The sequence below is a fragment of the Phoenix dactylifera genome, chromosome 5 (assembly GCF_009389715.1).
Source record: "Phoenix dactylifera cultivar Barhee BC4 chromosome 5, palm_55x_up_171113_PBpolish2nd_filt_p, whole genome shotgun sequence".
Classification (NCBI taxonomy): Eukaryota; Viridiplantae; Streptophyta; class Magnoliopsida; order Arecales; family Arecaceae; genus Phoenix; species Phoenix dactylifera.
In genome coordinates, this window is record NC_052396.1 from 14,324,430 (window position 1) to 14,340,686 (window position 16,257).

Consider the following 16,257-nt stretch of genomic DNA (forward strand, 5'->3'; position numbering starts at 1 on the left):
AATGGACTCTGCCACGCGCCATAATCAAACTTTGGTTGTGCTCCACTCCCACTCATGAATCATGATGGGAACGGGCCATACCTCCGCCACCTAAGTATCCCTATCGGGACTATAAAGAATCCCAACAGGTAACGCCTATGGGATTTTTGGGCTAGATCTACAAAACTTCATACTAACTTGATCATCGGAGGGCTCTTACCGGAAACACCGATGAGGCTTTGTGCAAGTACATTGTCGGTCGCAGGAGGTGGCTCTCTCTGTCTTCCTCCGTACTCCGGAAGCTTCCCCGACTCCTCCGGCATGGTCACCCTCGGGCCAGATTTGAACCACAACACATACAAAAAACCATTCTATTAAAAAGTGCTACAGCATAATCATCAAAATAACTATTCTATTTTTAAAATAACTTTAAACATAGAAAATAAAAATAATAACACCAAACATATATTCTACTCAATTTTATAGTTTTACTTTTAAAAGAAGAAAATAAATAAAAGTGATGCCAAATGACCCTAAGTTTTAAATTCTTCTTTTTGTACAATTACAAAGGCCTTCCATGTGGCTGATCATGGCAGCTTAGTGCATTGGGAGTCCTCCTCATATTTATTTTTAGAATATTATTTTAACAGATGCGAGTGGTTATATTTACTCTAGGGCTCTCTATAGCGGCCATTCAACCAAAAAAATAAAAAAAAAATCAGTCATGCTCGAAATTAAAGATAAGAACAGTGCATCTGCATTTGCTAAAATACTTCATAAACTTGCTTGATGTATCTCAGTAATGTATTGTTGTCATCATCGTATTTTTCTTTTAATTCAGAATTAAGGAAATGTTACCATCATGCTTATTTTTTACATTTTCAAATATCAGTGTCCAAAAATAGGATGCACTCATGAAAGCCAAGTTTTTTTCTTTGTTTTCTTGTCCCTATGATCACTCGAACGTGTGCATGGATGCTAAAGGTGAAACCTAGTGCTGGGCTCCTTAGGCTTCTTGGTGACTAAGATTCTATAAGTAACCAAAATTTATTAAGCGAATAATAGATGTGGAACTAAATACATGCCTGCATGAGTCCTCATATACTCTCCTCATTTAAGCCTTGGTGTTCTTATCAGGCTAAGAATTCAAATCGATTCAAATCTAATCGCAAGCACTACAATCGGCCTGTGATCAGCCCTAATGAATCTTGTTTAAGCCTTGATGTCCTCGTCAGGATAATGATTCAATTTCATTCAAATCTAATCACAAGCACCACGATCGGTCTGTGGTCAGGTTCAATGGATCCATGCTGCAGCCCTAATGGACCAATGCTGCAGTATCCTCTATTCCACATACGTTATGGGCCGAGTCCGTTCTAATATCATTTGTTATAACTCGGGACTTTCTCAATCCTATATAAGTACGCAAGATCTACTCAGCGACTAACTAATGTGGGACTAAATACATGTCCGCATGGATCCTCATATAAATAGTTTGCAAGATTAGTGACAGCTTATGCCTAAAGATCTCAAATTTGTAATCCGACAGCGTTGGATCAGCTAGGATTTACATGCAAGACTTAGGTGACATAAAATTAAAACACCACTAGATCAACAGGTTATTGACTCAAGAAATCTTGCACTCAATGCCTCACCACAGACCTGGCTTTTAATGGCAATAAGGGCAAAAGGTCCTTAACCCAAAGGATTTGTTTTTCTCATGTTATTGAAAGCCCCAGTTAAACGGGCCCGTTGGAACCCAGTTTTATTGCTCGAACAGGCCAGTTTTTTTTCTGATATAAAAACAACGTCCATTTCACAGTGGGATCTCGTTCGACTACGTTCATTCTCTCTCGCTCCGACGCTGCGGCGCTCCTTCTTCCTTCACGGTGCGGAGGGAGGGTGGTCAACAAACGACCGCGGAAGACGGCCGGCGCCGCCCCGGCGCCATCCACCAGGTGTGCGCTCTCTCTCTCCCTCTCTCGTATTTACTCATTTGCTTCATTCCCTCCACTTCTTTTGCTTCCCTTGTGAAGTCCCCACTGCCGTCTTCCGATGCGCTGCTGGGAGGATGTCAACTTCCAATTCTTTTTCTTTTTCTTTTTCTTTTTATCCGCTAAACTTCGTACCCAATCACAGGTTTGTCAGTCCTTCTTTCTTTTCAAATCTTCTTCTTCTTCTTCTCTCCTTTGTTTTTTCGTCTCCCCCAAGCTTTCCCTGGTGGAATCGTAATACCCACCTGTTGCCCTGGAACTATAACGATGCATAGTGACGCCGTTTACATGTTGGTACAAATGACGAACTCTTTTCTTGCTTGAAAGCTGTCGACTTTTCCCTTTTTTCGGTGTTAGTTATTCTCTAAATGCCTCTGAGTTGATGCTTCAGTGACTTGAAGAACCCTAACATGCATTAACATGTCCCATGCCCCTTTTTTGTTTTAGTAAATGGCTAGCTCTCATCTTGCTCAGAATCATGACGTGGTCTGATTCTGACCTAATTGCAATTGGTTCTCACCATCGCTCGACTCTCCATGAATAACTCCGATTCTATCTCTTCCCTCCTCCCTTATATATATTTAACTAGTTCAATGAATCAGTGCCGTTAGTTAAGTTTGTTTATTACCTTATTATGAATCAGCTCTTTAATTGATGAGTTATGATATATGAGAGAAAACCCCAATGTAGTTCAATGAATTGAAACTATTTTACCTAAACTAATTCGGTTAGGACTCTCCATTCACAGTGATGCAATGATATTTTGCATTATTATAATACCATGTAATAATAAAGATTAAAGAGTAGTAAAAGTATATAAGAAAAATGCTAACAACTATCATTCTTTATATTTTTTCTGCATATATTTATAATCTTAATTTACTTTTCTCATATACAAATAATTAACAATTAATATATTTATTATGTCGTCATGATGTCGTGGTTCAATTCCAGGTGACCTAACGGTCGAATCGGTGACCTGTGACCCTGTTTCTTTCCAGGGTTTGATCAATGGCCTAGGTTTTAAAACATTGGATTATCAATAATAGGAGGGCCCATGATTGCACGGCTGATGTTAGAGTTTTGTATCATGCTGTTAAAAATGTTGATCTTGACAATATTAGTAGGATTTCGAAATCCAAATTTGTGTCTCCTGAAGCGGTATTTGGAATGCTTGATTATTGCTTTGTCAAAATCTCAAAGGGTTTGGTTGATAAGATTTTGAAGAGGTTTAGCGGTGATTGGATTCCAACATATGGTTTCTTCATATGTCCTGGTACTAAAATAGGCTATAGACATTCTTTTGACTCTTAGGACATGATGGTTGGCATCTAGAAAAATGAAAGTGCTTTGATGTGATGTGGGGATTGATTGTTGAGATGGTTTGGCTTGGGGTTTCATCTCACTATCAATGATGATAAAAGTGACGAGAAGGCTTGCTAGAGCCTTTAGATAGAATTAAGCCATAAAGACCTTTCATAACATAGAGAAATTCTGTGTTAAAAAAGATGCTTTAGCCATGAATGTAGTCTTGGATACCTTGCGTATGGAGACGACTGTTAAGGACACGTATGATGCCTTTCTAGAGCTAAGGAATGAGATACATATCAATCCAGGTAGGTTTAATGCTGAGCGGTGCAAAGCACGAAAATTTTAAGAGGCTCAATGGACTATGGAGGAAATGAAAGCATTTTGTTTTTATCCTTGTGTGACCACATATACTAGTCTGATTTAATTGTGTTTCATGGAGAAAATTTTTTGAATGGATGATGCTATTCTTGATGAGATGCATGCCCTTGGATGTCCTCGGAATGTTGTGACTTATACCATAGTAACGCAAAGGAAACCCTCAAAACTTTTTGAAGGTTTTTGACAAGATGACGAGGGTTGGTTTCACACCCGAGGCTTCATTGATTCATATACTAGGTAGAGCAAGCTGATGCCAATCATATGTGAGGTGATCTGCAAGAGTGGAATTTCTCCAAACAGAACTAAATAGAAGACCCTGATTTCTGCTGCCCGTGTCACTCCCAAGAAGGGAGTGCTTTGAAGTTGCTTCTGAAAATGGAAGAAAGCTCATGCAAGCCTGACATTAAACACCCCCTACTGAAACTATGTTGTACTAAAAATTGGATGAGGATCCTCTTATATTTGTGGGCACGTGTGTTTAAACAAGGACATTAGCCTTGACTTTGAGACCTATTGTTTAAAAAGGACAATAGCCTGCACTTCGAGACCTACCTTGTTTTGGCACATGGGCTATGTTAGAATAAAAAAAATAAGAGCATCCTGCTTGTTTTTTGAGATAATGGTGTCAAAATTCTTTCTTCCTAAATTTTAAAACAAATACAAAATTCAAAGTTGTTAAAGGTGCACCTAAGGTGCAAGGCGCACCAAGGCTGCAACCTTAGCACCTTGCCTTCCTTGAGATGAGTGACTTTACTTAGACACAGAAAAAACACATACTTTCTGTGCCTTGAAGTGAAGCCCTGGCGCAAAAAGGCATGCCTTTGTTCTTTTTAATCTCAGCAATCCATTATGTTGCTATGATTAAAATCATGGGGCTTACGTGGTCAAAAAGAGAGGAGGGGCAATAAAGTTATATGACTTAAGGAAATAAGCGAACGGGAGAGATATGCAAATGGAGACCAATATACAGATCTAAGCATAGATTTAAGATACTTGAAACAGAATATCTTAAGCATCAGGAAGGATATATATAGATGAAATCAATTATAAAGTATTTATATATTATTTCTGAACATCTTATCATGTATGAAAATGTACTCAATTTTTTCTTACCCCGTCATTAATGGTGAAAAAGAAGAGCTCAAAGGGGTTCCTCAAGCAGTGCTTGACTAGAAGAGCATATAAATCCACGGAAGCTAATAAAAGATTCCATGAGCTTTGCAAGATGACTGCTGCCACAAAATAGCTGCACCAAATAATGAAGGTCAATTCAGAAGTTAAGTAAACTCATTTATGATCATCTTTCTATTGGAAATTGCAATTGCTACCAAATCTACACATTGTAGTGAGAAGTGACCATTAATTTAATAGCTAAACTACATTAAACCATATTGAAGCAACAAATTTCTAGCATGAGATGAAATATGCAATTTCCAGTAAATGAAGTAATGAGAGTCTTATATAACAAGAGATGCTGAAGAATTTATTTTTATTTTCCAGCAAATGATAATTAAACTTAGGACGAAGAAAAAAGAGTAAAAGGACTAGTGACTTTTTTGAATGCTTAATATGTGAATTAAAAAAAACTTAGAATCAGAAAAATGATTCATCAAACCAAGACTACCACAGAGCTATCAATGCGTGGTAAAGGGTACCCAAGAAACCCAAGTTAGACTAGTTTCATGTTATACCGACCTATACCACTTGGTTTCTAATGATGATTGGGCAGGAGAAAAGGGTCTCCCGAACCTATGTCGGTACATGAGCTATACTGCATTTTACTTGGCATACCATATCATATTGGCGGGGTACTGGTATGATACCTTGTATTGTTATAGCAAACCTTGGTTTGGTTGCAGGAAATTATTTGGAAAACTTTTTTTCCTTGAAAAATCTGAAAACATTTGAGTTAATTTTTTGTACAGTATTTGTATAACAGTTATAAAGGTTATTTTAATTGATGTCAGTAGGCCTTGCTGTAATTGTTCTAACTATTTTACTTTTTCACTTGTACCACCCTTCACTGCTAATTTTTTTGAATAGATGTCACACATGTTCCTCCAACTAAATTTAGAGTTTGTACCAAAAAGCTAAATGTTGGGTTTTGCTAGGGTTTTCCTCCTCTCCCTTGGCTTCTGTTACTTTTAGGTTTTCACCTCCTTCCTCTTTCTTCCTTTTCTCTCTATAACTGGGATTTCTACAGCTGGCATGGGGCCTCTCCACATCCCTAGGTTGTTGATCCAAGAACTGGCTGACTTGAGGCTCCCCTTTCTGCTAAACTTCTCCGCTTCTTTTGCTATGAGTGGAAACCTTTCAGAATCCCCTGCTTCTGTTCTTTAAATTTTATTATCTTTTAACTGACTTTAATATAAAGCAGACATTATGAGCTTCTCACAAGCACCCCTTCCCTTGAATTCTTCATGGCCTTCTTTATCATTCTTCTCAAATATAAAAGAGATTAAATTGATTTTCTTTTCTTTTAGTATTCATATGTTTCCATTTATTGCATATTAATTTGTGCAAGATTTGCTAGCATCAATGCTAAGTATGTTTTATTGATTGAATAGTCTACATGGATTTGTGGTCTGTACTTTTTCCATGTTTTGAAACTTTCACATAATATGAGAAGCTAATCTCGCCAACACTTCCAGGGCAGTGTTTTGGTTATTACCATCAAAAGGCATGCTTCTTGCTAGCTAAGGAGCGAGTTATGAGCTTTACTTCTCCTTTGTTGTTTTGGCCTTCTTTTGTATTCTAGATGCTGTATCAACATCCTTCAAGTTAGAATTTATTATTAGCTGCACTTGGGATCTTAATGAGCAACCCTGTTAGCCATTTGAAGCAGTTTGCCTTACATATTGAAGGACTAAAGGTCTGTCATTGTGCAGAGGGAGTTGAAAGGAATCAAAGAATTTTTGAAAATGAGAGATTTGCAGCTGTCACTTAACCAAACCCAGAGGGTAAGGCTGCAGGTGGCTCTCCAGCAGCTTCAGGACCTTGCTTCTCAAGCTGCTGCTTCTTCCTCGGTCACCATTGCTGACACAATCCCTGTCAACAATGAAGACGGTATTCTCAAGTAAGATAAGAAGCCACAATTTTCTTTTCTTTTCTTTCCTCCTTACACCCAATGGTTTATTTTCATCCTCTTTTTAATTTCATTTTCATTATCTTTTGTTTTAGGAAAGAATTTTGTGAAGCAGGTTTCTGATATTAATTTTATACTTCTTCTACTGTTGTATCCTTTATGCTTCTATTTTTGCTTTTGTCTGTTATGATTTTCTTGGACATTTTTTGGTCCTTTTTCTTAGTCTTTATACAAACTAATGGAAACCAAGCAAGAGAAGTTTCTCCTCATGTTAGGTTTCTTGCATATGATCATTTTGTATATGTTGTTTGCATTTTCTGGTGTGTTTGTATGACTATTTCTTGTGTTATTTTCTCTTTGCTCTATCTTTTGTCTTAATTCATTCTTGGAATGACTTGGCACACGATGTGGATCTTTTGTTATTAACTTAATATCTTTAATATGGGCAACCTGAATAGTATTTCCTTTCTTATCTTTCAACTTTTTTTACCTATCCGTACTGTTTTCCTTTTTAGTTCCACCTTGGTAGTGCTATCCGACTCACACTATTTTTTCTTAATATATTGACTTTAAATCTCATCGTTGCCTTCATCTCTATGATACGATCAGGGGGCATGGGACGTCAGAACTTGATGGTCAAGTGGTTGCCACTTTGTGTGGTGTGGTGGAGCGAGTAAATAAACTGGTTTATGTACGTGCTCTAAGAGCCAGGTACTCATACATCCATGCCCTTTAGTATCAGTTTCAAATATATTTTTTCTGTGTTTTCTAAAATTGGTTTAGGTTTCAAAATATGGAATGTGCACCAATCTCGGTGGTCAACATGTTCGAAAAAGCTACAAAATTACGTAAATTTTTTTTTCTTGAAGCTTCATATGCCTAAAGCTGAGTTCTTATTTGAATCTAATAATAGCTGCCGAACCACTTTATTAATGAGCTGATTTGATGACTTTGAGAGTTTCATCTCAAAATTTACTCAGCATATTGGCTGAGATAAGCTCCTTTCAATTTGTTGACTAAATTAATTTTCTTCTCAAAATTTGTGAGATATGTTGTTAAAATTCTCCCTAAACCAAATAATTCCAATAATCCTTAAGTGCTATCCTATCTCTCATTTTGAGTCATATACTTTGGGAACTAGTCGAATCATCTATCCCTTTTTATCTACATATATTATGATAACTCCGAACCTTGAAACTTCATTAGGCCTCATGAGACTGAATGCTTGTTTTTGCAGGTACAAGCCAGAGGTTGGAGATATTATCGTTGGCCGTGTCATTGAGGTCTCCTTTTTATGCTATTTCTAGTTTTCTCCCCTATTAATAAATTGAAACAATGTGCTGTTGATTTCTGTGTCATTGTTGTTGATTCATGCAAATTGCCTCCTAAGGTCTTTGTTGATTCATTATGTTCTGTTTATGCTTTGACTGATTGTTTCATTTTTTGCTTTTTCAAGATCGCTTTTAAACGTTGGAGATTGGAGATTAATTTCAGTCAAGATGCAGTATTGATGCTTTCATCTATGAATTTGCCAGATGGTATCCAGGTAAAAATGACATCTTATTTTATTTTTCATGAATCAAAAAATAAGCCTTTCAAAGAATGTCCATGTAAAATTCATGACATGGGACAGATGCTTTATAACAAGAAAGTTGGAAACTATTAGTTAAAAGTTTAGTCGCATTCGACATGTTTGAGAAATCAAACTCAAATATAGGTAATTCATGCTACTTAGTGTGATGATTTAGCTGATTTTATTAATTATTTTAAAGTCATGAAGTTAGAAACTCTGCAGACAACTCTTATTTTATCTTGCCCTTGATTTTCAAGTTCTGAGGTGGGTGAGAATTAGAAACTCTTATTTATTTTGGTGTATGACTTGCTGAAGATTCCTCTACCCTCAGAAGTAACAACAATGATATAACTCTCTCTAAAATTGTGTTTTCTCAAAAAAAAACTCTGAGAATGTTGACCAGCTTAACAATTCCTAACAGCTCCATACTTTTTCTGTCTACCCATGTTGTAGAATATAATTTATGGCTTGAGTTTATGGGGATTTCTCATGAGATATCTGTGGCAAGATTTATGTAATAATTTCGTATTAAAGGAAATGACAAACAAATTTGTTTTGTCGTGTTCTGTGCTTGTAGTGTGTTGTCCCTCCATTTTAGTATGTCTACATCATTAAAATTTTTAATCTGGAGCTCATGAACTGTTTAATAGCCTCACCTAGGAAAAATTCTAAATACAATTTTTGAACACTGAAGGTTGTGGAAAATGCTAATAAAGAAAAAAATTTGCAGATTAGAGTTGTTATATAAAAAGGAAGATTGAATTAAAGTCGGCCATCATGTTTTATGTTTGTTGTTTAAAAGATCATCCAAGATGGACATATTAATAGTTTTATCCTGTGGTTAGAATAATCAGGCAATTCAGTTGCCTACCAATATCACTGGCTTTTACAAGCCACAAAAAAGAATGCACAAATACACAAAAGTTCAAAACTTCTTAACCTGTAAGGAAAATTGTGTAAGTGCGTAAATTGTTGTCTGAAGATGAGACCTATTTTTCATCATTGTTATTATTTTCTTTTGGAGAAAAAGGATTAGAATCATTGAAATGAAATAATTATGAAGAGTACATGAATCTGATAATATATTTCAATATGATGACTCAATTATTAAGGAAATTTTAGGTCATTCTAGGTGAGTTAATGGATGTTGACTGCGATAACAATTGCTATATTTGCTAATCTTTTCTTATGAACGAGCTGTGTTTGCTCATTGGTGATGTATTGCAGAGTTCCAGGTAAGCAAATTGCATCTACCATGTCATTGCATTAAAGAGATGACTGTTGTTAGTTGATAATGAATTCCATCTTTATTTACCTTGTACTATTGCACTCTATGAGTTTTTCTTTTTCTGAGTCACTGCCTATTTTTTATTACTTCTTGAGGTCGGTTAGTCTTGTTGATTGCATTGAAATTATATCTGGCCTTTATGGTTGCCTGGTGCTGATATTTGTTATTATATTTTTTTGTGTAACTGCTAGAGGCGGAGAACTGCTGTTGATGAACTCAACATGCGTAGTATCTTTGAAGAAAATGACGTAATTTGTGTAAGTATTTATGCCCTTTGCTGCTATGCAAATTTTGCAAAATTGTTTCTTTTAAGTTATTTTACAGCATTTTTATACAGAATTGTTCCATATGCTTGAAGAAAAGAAGCACACTTGGATCAATTATGTGATTGAGAACGTGATATTTTTGGATTGGTCTACGATGATATTTAGAGTGCTAGCATTGCTGAACAGTTGCGGTTTTGCTTTCTTTAGTATTTGATGCAATTATTTTTTCCCTACTGGGATATTAGCAACTTAAACAGAGTTTACTTCAATAGAATCAACCCTTTGATTTCATAAGTTACTTCTAATGCAAATATGCTAAAAAAGTCGAAACAAGACATTGCAATAATTAAGCCATTATGGTACTTTAGAATCATGCTGCTTTGATTATGGAGCAGTATCAAATACACTCAACCATCAGAAGACACTCTACTAGCACCATTCCGTGTCACCCATCCTACTATAGTTATATATTCTTTTGTTCATCTTGATAGATGCATTGTACCAAAATGATCATCTCCTGGCTGTTAATTTTGACTAAGTTTTTATTTTCTCTTGTATTTCTAATAAAGTTACATCCCATATACTTCCTTTCATTATTAGAGAATTTAATACGTTTTAATTTTTGAAGGATTTATTTCTATAGTCAATGTGGCATTCAACTTGATTCTCTGTTGTGTAACAACCGTACACACACCATAGGACCTTCTCTTGCATGGGAACAAGGAAGCCTACAATATACAAATATAAGGTTGAACTTTATGGGTCAGAAAACTAGGAATGCAGGAGTGAACTAGCCTGATCTCATCTCTTAGCAGGTTACTATGTCTACATTCTGGTCCTGGATTTGAATGGGTTAATATCTAGATTCCTATATCCTAAGCCAACTGCATGAACTGCAACCATATGCACGGACATCTTACAGATGTTTCATTGCAGAATATTGTTGGACTATCAGTGTCAAGATTTGCTATTAGCTTTTGGTGTTGCTGGTAATCAGTATGATCAATGGTAGTTGATTGTTTGCTTTTTTTCATTGTTCATATATAACTCTCAGGCTGAAGTTCGTGGCTTCCAGCATGATGGAAGTTTGCACCTTCAAGCTAGAAGCCAAAAGTATGGAAAGGTATATTGTCCTTTAATATTCCTGTTTTCCCTTACAAAGCTTAAAAGTTTTAAATAAAAATACGTTTGGAATATGACCTAACTCTTTGAAAAATTAAATCACAACATCAGAAAAATGGCACATTCTTATTTGACCAGTGCAGAATGATTTACTATGTTCACATGTTTTGTGGGAAACACATGTTAAACAAGGATGGGTTATTGGTATATTTTCTTTTCTGAGACAGAATAATGCTTGTTGCGGTGTTGCTTTTGATATAAAGTTAAGGAGGATTCATAGAGCTTGTCCCATATAGTTATGAGGAGGCTGTTAATTATTTGTTTAATTATTTTTCTCTTAAGAATAAAAGAGATTAGGACTGACGAACTACTATGTTTGGTGAGAGAACTGGGTTAATTTGGTTAATGTGATTTTGAAGGGAAATGCTAATCAATCAGGATAGTGGCGGTACCCATTTACTAGAGTAAATGTGATGTATATAAATATATAATCACACTGATTATACATAGTTAATTTACGAGCCATATTATGTGGCTGAACAAAATGGATGATTTGACAATGATTCTAAAAATGACGGTAATCTCAGAGAACCTGTGGATTTATGCCAAGAAAGTTAATGATGCAGATTGTCATCAACTTGAATGTTTGATACCAATACCAAACGTTGGGCACCAATGCCAAGTGAGGTTCAAGAACTTGGTTTTGGTTTAGTCTTCAGGTGATGCGCATTAACGTTTGAAACTTCTGTGGTTTCTATTGTTTCCAAAAGTAAGAAAAGTTTACAAGACAATAAAGAAAACATCACACCATTTTTGAGTTGTTACATTGTTTGTGACATTTTGTGTATTTTCTGGTGGATTCATGCTAGCAAAAGAACTTTTGAAAATCAATACAATGAAAAAAATACTATGTTTCACATTATTGTTGAGTGTAACTTACCATTTTATTATTTGATAAATGACCATCTGCATGTCTATGAGATCTAGGGTCTGAGGTGTTCAATCTTGTGTGAAAAAGGTCTACTTTTATCTATATTCTTCTAGAACTCAACATCAAAATAATTCGAATATTCTCAAAACTTGCAAAACTGTGAGCTAAATCTTTAAAAAATGCTTACTACAATTCAAGGAAATGAAAAATAGCACAGTAGCCCATTTATAGATGTATTTGAACCTATAAGTCAGTTCTGGATGAAAAATACAAAACAATTAAGTTTTGGACTGGTTGTTGCCAAAACCAAAATGCTTGGTTTCAATTTCAAATTTACAACTAAACACTGAAAAGGGCCAGGTGTCTAGGTAACCTAAACTTTACTATTCTTCAACAACAACTAAAAGATGAGGTGAAGCACTGGGAAGATTATACAAATATATAAAAATGTATATCTCAATATAATCAAATTACTAGACTATGTTAACCATAGAAGATGCTTTTTATTAGATTAAATTTCACTTATGCTTTATAACGATAATGAAAGAAAAAAGTTGTGACACTTCACTATAAGTATCAAAATATTGAAATTAGTATTGTTACGCACAAGAAATTAACAATTTTTCATTGGAGTGCCCTTAAATAGGATACTCTAAAAAGCCAAGCCAAATGCCAAACTTCTTTCTGATATGAGTTGGATACTTCTGTTCTAGAGAACTTAGTATCCTTGTTCTTGTCCTGTCCAGGTGTCTAGAAATGTCAGCACTCCATACAATTCTAAAGATTGAAGTGTCTATATAAGACGGATGATGAGTAACAAGAAAGGATTTTGGTGGTCACTAAGAAAGGAAGGTGTGCATAGGTGGTGAATTTCAGTTGTTCATTACAGGGGTATTTGGATGCTCCAAGCTCTGCCTAATGCTTACCTATAATTTGTGCGGAGACGGTCCCAAGCCTGGATAAAGAAGGGTTGCGGTAGTGTTGACACCTAGTATAAAACTATAGCCACATCATATGAGATTGAATTCTAAGAAAACTATTGGGGCATTCTCTATTAGCAATATGCTCCATCGGATCCCGGGTTTGCTAAAAAGTGGGCAAGGGTTAACTAGGATATTCCTTAGAAGCGACATGTTAGTTACATCGGTACACGGATGTGATAAGAAGTAAGCAAGGGTTCTCACATTTTAATAGATAGATGTGGGTAAAGAAATTAGTCTAGGAAAGTAGGATATGTTTAGCAACTTGGAATATAGGATCCTTGATAAGAAAATTGTTGAAACTAGTAGGTACAATAGTTAGGAGGAGAGTTAGCATAGCTTGCTTGCAAGAGACAAAACGAAGGAAGTTGGTAAGGTAGGTGATAAACTTTGGATACAGGGAAAGATAGGAATAAAAATGGAGTAGAAATTATTGTAGATAAGAATAAAAGATGAGGTTATAGATATTAAGAGAGTAGGAGGTAGAATAATCTCGATAAAATTGATGTTATTTGAGGAGTCTATTAATATCATTAATGCTTATTCTTCTCAAGTAGGACTGGATGACGCTACAAAGCAACGCTTTTGAGAGGACATGGATGGATTAGTTTAAGAGATTTCTAGTGGAGAAAAGATATTTATTGGAGGAAATTTGAATGGACATATGAGGAAATATAATGTAGGTTTCAAGAGGAAATTTGAATGGACATATGAGGAAATATAATGTAGGTTTCAAGAGGAAATTTGAATGGACATATGAGGAAATATAATGTAGGTTTTAAGAGGATGCATGGAGGGTACAACTTCGAAGATATAAACAAAGAATGAAATGCTATTTTGGAGTTTGCAATGGCATATGACCTAGTATTAGCTAACACCTGCTTTAACAAGGAATCTTATATGATAACTTTTAAAAATATGCATTATACTAGTCAGATAGATTTCTTCCTGACTAGAAAAATTAATTAAGTTTCGTGTAAAGATTGTAAGGTTATAAAGGATAAGAGTTTGACCACCCAACATAGATTGGTAGTTTTGGATGTATATATTAGAAAATGGAAGAGAATAACTAAAGAAATAAGAATTCAAGGATAGATGATAAAATTTGCGAGGAGAGAAACAAATGGTTAAGGATAGAATGTTGAAGGAAGGAAAATAGAATCTATATGGAAAAATTAATACCATGTAGGAAGACATGACTAACAGTATTAAGAAAGTGGTTCTAAAGATATTAGGAGAATCCAAGGGAAAAGAGGCATCCGATAAGGAATCTTGGTGGTGGATTTAGAAAGTTCAGTTGGCGGTTAAGGCTAAAAGAAAGTGTTATAGATGATTACTAATATGTAGAAATAGAGAAGTGTATGAAAGCTATTAGATGGCTAAGAAAGAAGTTAAGAAGGCAGTACCAAAGGTTAGTTTTAAAGCATATAAAGATTTATATCATAGGTCAGAAACTAAGGATGGGGAGAGATATTTATAAGATTGCAAGACTAAGAAAAAAGTAAACTGGAGATTTGACATAGGTTAAATACATCAAAAAAAAAATGTAATCATGGCGCAACTTGCAACACACGGGTCTATAATAATTACGCACACCAAGGAATACCCATTTTTCAATGAGTCTTGGTTTATTTTTCTAGTCTTTCATGTCTACCATTGAAAAACTATACACTTCCTTTATGTTTGAGATCTCTAGATATGCTAGCATTACTATAGATACATGACATTGTTTCTGTCTGCCTTTGGATGCATGAAACTCTTGTACCATGTTTAGACAGTATTCTGCCAAGTTTGCTGAAAAGTTATTAATTTTACTTTAATCTAAGTAATCCATGATAATTCTAATAATTGTTTCTTTATCACTTATTTTTCTTTTGGTTGAACACTGTGTTGTCAATAGATTCTCTTGGAATAAAATTTAATATCCAATGGTTTGGCGATGGCTTTCTTTTGGCAGCTTGAGAGGGGTCAATTGCTTACAGTCCCAGCATATTTAGTGAAGCGGCGTAAGCAACACTTCCACCATCTGGAGCAATATGGCGTCGACTTGATTCTTGGATGCAATGGCTTCGTTTGGGTGGGTGAGCACTTGAAAACTGGAGAGCATGACATGCTTGACGACCAAGAAAGGAGACCAGAAATTAGCAAATCCAATAAGATTGATGACGAAGAGCAAGAGTGGACTTTCACTCCTCTGGAAGTAAGACATCACATATGTAGGATTGCCAATGCTGTCCGTTTGCTATCTGCTCTGGGCTTCATTCTAACAGTTGAAGCAATCATAGACACCACCGAAGCTGGTTTCTCTTCAAATATCGAGATAAAAGACATGCTAGGACCAGAATTTTATGTCCAGATTGTAGAGAGAGAGGTCCAACGCAGAATATCATTGTTAAGGAAGAAGGGCTGAGTGCAGGTTGAGACTCATGCACTGGATTTCAGCTGATTCCTTCCATAGGAAGGACACATTCCCTATAATAATGAATACATTCCCTACAGATCTTTTGCATGCAACTTTCCTTTCTTTAATTGTTCGTTATGATTCGGACAGCAGTTCCTTATGATTCGGAATAAAGATTCTTTCATCTCATACCCCTATAATAGTGGTAAAGGGCTTTGAGCACCTTCCATGAATGGGACGGAGAAAGAGACCTTTTCAACTTGAAGCTTTCTGCTCTATATGGAGTTCTATTGATAAGAAGTGCTTTGATGAAATTGAGAGAATTGGACATATTTCTTCACCATGGATTATGCATACTGGGGAGGGTGGGATGCTGTTGTTTTGTAGCATCAAATTTTACGCTGAAAACCAGAAGGCCAACAAATTAATCAACTTGAGTGAACAGGTGTTCTTGTCCCAACAATTATTTGGATTCATTGTCCATCTACCATTTTTGTCACAGCTACCATCCATTGATTATTAGCTAATGAATGCATTTAATTCTTACCAAAAAGAATTGAATGTGCTCTACATGGAGTTCTATCGGAAAAAAGTGCTTTGATGAAATGGAGAGAACTGGATAAGTTTCTTTTCACTATGGAATATCTATACTGGGGATGGTGGGATGCTGATGTTTTCTGGCATCAAATTTTAAGCTGAAATCCAGCAAGTCTGACTAATTTAACCAACCTGAGCGACCAGGTGGATTCTCCTCACAACTGTTATCTGGATTCATGGTCCATGTACTATTTCTGTCTCAGCTACCATCCATGATCCATTAACGATTAGCTAATGAATGCATTTAATTCCTACCAAAAATAATAGCATGCATTTAATGTCGCACTATTACGCCCAATGGGACAGGTGGACGAGCATCTTTGGCAATGTGTCAAGTTTCGTGCCATGTGAA

The 16,257-nt window shown here is 35.7% G+C and overlaps 1 protein-coding gene across 1 annotated transcript; it reads left to right on the forward strand.

Moving 5' to 3' along the window:
* Positions 1 to 1,794: 1,794 nt before the first annotated feature.
* LOC103703831 (exosome complex component RRP4 homolog) lies at positions 1,795 to 15,405 on the forward strand. Its single transcript, XM_039126867.1, has 8 exons — positions 1,795 to 1,937; positions 6,551 to 6,738; positions 7,357 to 7,458; positions 7,985 to 8,030; positions 8,204 to 8,293; positions 9,800 to 9,865; positions 10,929 to 10,997; positions 14,865 to 15,405. The coding sequence occupies exons 2-8, from the start codon at positions 6,584 to 6,586 to the stop codon at positions 15,315 to 15,317; spliced, it is 981 nt and encodes a 326-aa protein (XP_038982795.1). The 5' UTR covers positions 1,795 to 1,937; positions 6,551 to 6,583; the 3' UTR covers positions 15,318 to 15,405.
* The last annotated feature ends 852 nt before the right edge of the window (positions 15,406 to 16,257 follow it).

Excerpts from the sequence above, each read along its gene's own strand:
- LOC103703831 (XM_039126867.1), top strand. The coding sequence starts at position 6,584 with ATGAGAGATTTGCAGCTGTCACTTAACCAAACCCAGAGGGTAAGGCTG. Across the intron at positions 6,739-7,356 it reads AATGAAGACGGTATTCTCAA|GGGGCATGGGACGTCAGAAC; the intron begins GTAAGATAAGAA and ends TGATACGATCAG. Across the intron at positions 8,031-8,203 it reads TCGTTGGCCGTGTCATTGAG|ATCGCTTTTAAACGTTGGAG; the intron begins GTCTCCTTTTTA and ends TGCTTTTTCAAG.